Here is a 6,000-nt window from a genome sequence, read left to right on the forward strand (position 1 = left end):
CTCAATTAATAAAATATTCAATGTATATTTTATCAAATAACACAATAAAATGCATTGAGAATTTCGAGGTTTAATTCGTTTCTATATTTTTATTAAACGTACATCTTTACGTCGATTTGTATACGAATTTTAAAGTGCACTGAGTGCCCACCAGTAAAAAATCTGCCAGTGAAAAACGCTATAATATATGATAATTTTTTATTCTCGGCTATTGTATTAATTGTATTTTTGAGGTAATCGATCCAAGTCGAATGCGGAAGGATAAGCCGATAAAAAGTCGTAATATTATGGATATTTATGCACTTGGGTACGCACCGTATGCGAGCAAAAATAGAGTAAAAGGAGTCTGCTTACGGCCGAGAAGAAAGGTTGGTTTAGGTTGGACCGGTGGCAGAGGTGAAACGGGAGGGTTTTTACGAGGCAGTAATGGCCGATAAGGTGAGCTTGCGCCCCCACTGTCGGGGCTTACTCCGCTACTGTACCCAAGTGACTGTTCAACAGTACCTATTCGCTGTCGTATACTCCCTTACTTTCTCTCGGAACGACTCATGCCACGCTTTATTTTAAGCCGTTTACACATTTCCTTTATCGGCACGAGCCTCGTTTATATCACCGCGTTTGATATTCGCAGTCCCAAAGCGCTGCGGGATATCAGAAATTCGTTAGAATGCTCTTTTAATAAGTATCTTAAGTGGCAGCTCATAAAGATAACATAACACACATAATGTTTTAAAACAAGATAAGTAGGAAGAATGAAATGACGTATCAACTGAATCTACATTCAATTTTCATCAAAATATCTCACTAATGTATACATTTCTCTTGTTATTTTTAAATAAAAATTTAATACATTTTTATCAATTAATTTTTTTATTTTAAATACTTTGACAACGAAGATATGATTTACGTGTTATTATTATTAGCGAAATAAAGTAGAATTCTTTTAACGCGCCATTTTGTCCAAAGCGCGGATCGGTATATTTATAGTAGGAGTGAATTAACATATTTCTGAAGAATATCATCTCAATCGCTGTTTTGCTTATAATTCTTACGAATAAATACAGCATGAGGAAAGAACAAAAAAAGTTTATCGTATTTGTTTGTTGTTCGCAGGGGCGAACGGAATGCGCAGACGCGGCCGACAGACCTACACGCGCTACCAAACTCTGGAACTGGAGAAGGAATTCCACACGAACCATTATCTCACCAGGCGGAGGCGAATCGAGATGGCACACGCGCTCTGCCTGACAGAACGGCAAATCAAGATTTGGTTCCAGAATCGGCGAATGAAGTTGAAGAAGGAGATTCAGGCGATCAAGGAGCTAAACGAGCAGGAGAAGCAAGCGCAGGCGCAAAAGGCGGCAGCGGCAGCGGCGGCGGTTGCGCATCAGCAGCAAGGAGGGGGTGGGGGACCAGAGGGGGGCAACTAGGGGTACGCCCTGCATCGGAGCCCCCCTGATCACCCCACCGCCAATCCACACCATCCTCTACTAGCACCGCAATGTACACAGCTGTATTAAAGGTAAGTGTGATTTTTCTTATAATTTATACTTCGTTTTTTCTTGAAGAGAACTCTGATTAAATCGTCAGCTCGTATTATGATCTTCTGAAAAAAAAAAGATTCATCAATCTTTTTAAAGCATTTCAATACCTACATACAATACATATATTTATTAAATGTAAACACTGAAAAAAAAATTTGTCGTATTAAAAATTAAAATTTAATCGTATTCTGCTTAACAAATTGTTCAATGTTAAGCAGACGATTAAATTCGATTAAATAAAATTTGTTGAATTAATCAAATCTGGAAACAACTAAATGTATTTAAACAAATTTTTTTTAAATGTACATATTACATTTCTTTGTATGTATATTATATTCTTAGTAATGATGTGATAAAAAAGATATCTTTATATCTACACAAGTGTTTGCTACTAGAAACATATGTGTATTCAAATAACTATAATTTTATTAATCCTTCACCGGAGCAATTATGGTTTCTTTAAAGATCACACTAAAAATTTGATTGTAAATTTTGGTAAATAAATTTAAATTTGTAAAAATAAATAAAGTAATTCAATTTCTATGATGGTAAAAATTCGTTAAAATTTTGATAAGTATATCAGAATTTTTTTAGATATTTATATAATCCGAAGTAATAAAAAATTTTTTCTATTTTTTAAAGATATCTATTGCTAACGAAAGAGTTAAAATTTATGTTGTCGAGGGTTAATAATTGTTATAATATTTATTTTTATCGTTTTTTAGATACTTATGAGTATATATATATTTTTTGGCAATATTAGAATATAAAATCATTGCAGTCTAGCACTTTTTATGGAGTGCAAATGCATACGTCCACTAACAAAATGAACGTATGCATTTGAGGCAACAGTTAGGATTATATGATGTGCATTAAAAAAACGGTAGTCATATAAACGTTAAAAGCGGCGTTAAAAATGAGATTCGAGCTTTTAGCAGCAGCGGCTTTAAAATTAAGTTTATTCAGCGAGCTTAATGAGGATAAACCGCATACAAGCGTGCTTTCATAATTTTCTAAGTTATGCTATTCGCGTGTGTTTAACTTGCGCTGAACGTGTATCCCGAGGGAGCGACGAACGCAAACTTGAGAAATATCGTATCACGTTTTTCTTGTCGTTTCTGCCAGTATCGAATAAAAAACTTATCAGTTTTATCGCGCTGTGTTTGCTTCCGTTACTTTAAACGGTCTTGGTATGGAGTAAAATTACAACGTTTTGTATTGTGAATTTCCTAGTTACAAAATCGAAAATTGTCAAAGCACGTAAATTAAAAAAAAAAGAGAAAAAAGTCACTTATAAATTAGAAACGATAAATTGTCTGAAGCAAGTGGATGATGCAAAGAAGAAAGTATAGAAAGTTAGGAAAAAAAACCTAGACAATAGTACCAATTTCTCTATCACAAAAAATTTGCTGTAATTTATATTTCTCGAGAGCCAACTGTCCATTGTAAAAAAATAGAGGATCCTTTAAATTGGTCAGTCCGGACAATATCAACTGTAAAAAAAGGTTTCCGCTTTTTTCTTTCACACTTTCACGTGAATCTCCGTCGTTGTTGGAAGATATTTATGATTCTTCGCATATTTGAGTTAAAAAAACAGGCCTTAGAAACTCACACTAACTTTAAAAGTAGTATGTAATTTTGATTGTCAATTGCGCACGTATATTTTCTTTCTTATAAACACGAACACTTTTTTGACTGTAACTTACAATATCTATTGTGTTTTGAAATTTTCAAGATTATGTTGTTTTAAGTTATTATAAAAAAGGCAGAACTTTTTAAAAAATAAATTTTTTAATGTAATATACATACGTAAAACATTAAATATTGTAAAAACACTACTGTAAAAAAAATCACGCAAACTTTAATTTACATATACGTTCTTAAAATATTTAATACGTCTGCGGCAGAAACGAAATACGCCAGGCAGAGAACTATGATCGAAACTCCTTATTCTTCGGAACCCACTGGAGCGCTTAATATCTCTTTTTTTGGTATCTTCGGGCGACGAAGAAGTTCGGGCATAAATTTTGTCCCGATTGCACGTAATATTACGCCAGCGAAGCGATTCCCCGATTAACTCCGTGGATTGCACCGTAATTGTACGCCACTTGAAATGCGATTAAATAACTCTTCGCCGGTAATATTTATTTAATCGTGCTTATTTAATCGCCCATATCAGAATAAACGTAGTCTTGAAATATTATTGAATCATTATCGATTTCTGCCACAATCATATAAATATGATAAATGATTTGCTTAACGAAAATTTATATTTTAAAATATATTTTATTTATTACTGATTTCATTATTCATTATATTTTTGTATCTTTTTTGTCACATATATATACATTTTTTATTTCTATTTTTCATAATTAATACATTTAATAAATAAAGTAGATAGAGAAACATGTTTCTATAAAGATTTTGTAAAAGAAGATAAATCATTCTGAATTCCATCTATTATCCGAAAAGGAATGAAATGTAGATTTGCTTCTGTAAGTCGATCTAGATATATGGGAAGATAAATTTTGATAGAAGACATGAAAAAGCAATTTAGAAGAGTTTTAATGGTCAATGTATGAGACAGTCGCGACGATATCGAATGATTAATTTATTTATTCTATCAAGTTAGGATTGCTATGAATGTTCTTACTAGATTTAAAATGTTTAAAAAATATATTCAATATTTTATATTTTTATTTGTATCTACATGCATTTAGAAAAAAAGAAAATTTTCTTTTCCACAAATAGTCTAATTAAATATTTTCTATAAAAAATGATTTTATAATATAAATATTTAATGTTTATATTTACATATTTCATGTGTGTGTGTGTGTGTGTGTGTGTGTGTGTGTGTGTGTGTGTGTGTGTATGTACATTATACGTATGTATATATATATACATATATATATACATATATATATATACATACATATATACACATATATATATACATACATACGTATAATATACATACCGTATTGTGTACGACAAACAGAAATGAGTAAATTATTTATAACCAAGAACATTTCTGATTACAATTAGGAGTTACACTCAAGATCATTCTTTCATATTGTATTTATATTAATAATTAATCATTTTTTTGGTTAAATTTATTTGAAAACATTGAATACTTTTTGAATACTCTTGAATTCTTATCATTTTTATATTTTAAAGAGTAAAGTACAATTTCGAACATGGTACAATTCTGAATGACATAAAAATTTGAATTTAATTTTTGAAGTTTAAGTTTGTGTGTGATTTTTTTCTGTTTGATGCCTTTTGATTATCCTCTCATATAATCAGAGATCAGAGCCACCAAGAATCTCGAAGATTAGATTATTTTATTTTGTTCAAAATTATATCATGTTCGAAATTGTATCACCTTGCCCTCTCTACATGCATAATAATGTATGAATACTAATAGCAATGCCATCTATCGGTTTCAATAGTTTCTGGGTTAAATTATGGCGGCTTTCATTCTTCCGTTCGTGGGCGTGATTAAGGCGTGGATATCTATTTTTTGGCGTTGGTTTATTATGTACTATAAAAATTTATTGCTGTTTAATGAAAAATTATTAAATTATATATTGACTATATTAATTATTAGCAAATGTATACTTAAAGTATACGAAATACAGAAAATAACATTCAAAATTTGAATTGCTCCATGTAATACTCCGCCAGGCACTTGTTTTATATCCATCTAAACTACTCTCATGGTAGATGGCAGCACGAATCAGCATTACTCTGTCGATAACGTTTTGTCTTTCTTACCGACTTCTCTGTCGGTACATAACTTAATTTAGAGGTTGCCTCTACCCACCAAGCAGGATATATTGAGCGGTAGTTCGATGATCGCCCGTAATGCGCTTTATGGTTTGTTTTTATCGACGTGGTTATATAGTAACTCACGACCTTGCTGTTTCTCGGCGTGGTGAGTCGAATCCGGCACGACGCGGCCGTGTGCGCGCATGCTGGTATTGGTGTCCTATAAAACGCGCGCCGTGCTGAGTCGACAGTGCTATTCACATTTTCCCCGCGAATGCATTCCCGAAGCTATCGGTCAATAATCCAATAAACCCGCGATTCGCAGTCCCATGAAGAGAAAATAAAGTACGACGCCGCGTGATTTTATTGCGTAGTAAAGCGTGATTTCGACAGATCGATGCGCGATCACTATCGCCTCTTCGCGCGCGCATTTACTTACTCGCTCGCCAAACGGGTAGGTCAGGGATCTTTATTGGCTGTAAAGGAAGACGTTTTACGATCCATAAAAGCGTTTATAGCGTTCAAGTAGTCTTACCTCGGTTCTTACATCCCAGTTATATCCATTACCCCTTCTGCGATCTTTCCAAGGGTGGCCACTGGCACGCGTTTCTCTCTCTCTCTCTCTCTCTCCTCCTCTCTCTCTCTCTCTCTCTCTCTCTCTCTCTCTCTCTCTCTCTCTCTCTCT

The 6,000-nt window shown here is 33.3% G+C and overlaps 1 protein-coding gene across 1 annotated transcript in view; it reads left to right on the top strand.

Annotated features, from left to right (window-relative positions):
• The window catches only part of LOC105617530 (homeotic protein ultrabithorax-like), an 82,205-nt gene extending 80,775 nt beyond the window's left edge, over positions 1 to 1,430 (top strand). Inside the window, exon 2 of the mRNA XM_012199086.1 lies at positions 1,114 to 1,430. Within this exon, the coding sequence (XP_012054476.1) occupies positions 1,114 to 1,430 (317 nt within the window). The remainder of the gene's footprint in view (positions 1 to 1,113) is intronic.
• The last annotated feature ends 4,570 nt before the right edge of the window (positions 1,431 to 6,000 follow it).

The sequence above is a fragment of the Atta cephalotes genome (genome assembly GCF_000143395.1).
Source record: "Atta cephalotes unplaced genomic scaffold scaffold00013, whole genome shotgun sequence".
In the NCBI taxonomy this organism is placed as follows: Eukaryota; Metazoa; Arthropoda; class Insecta; order Hymenoptera; family Formicidae; genus Atta; species Atta cephalotes.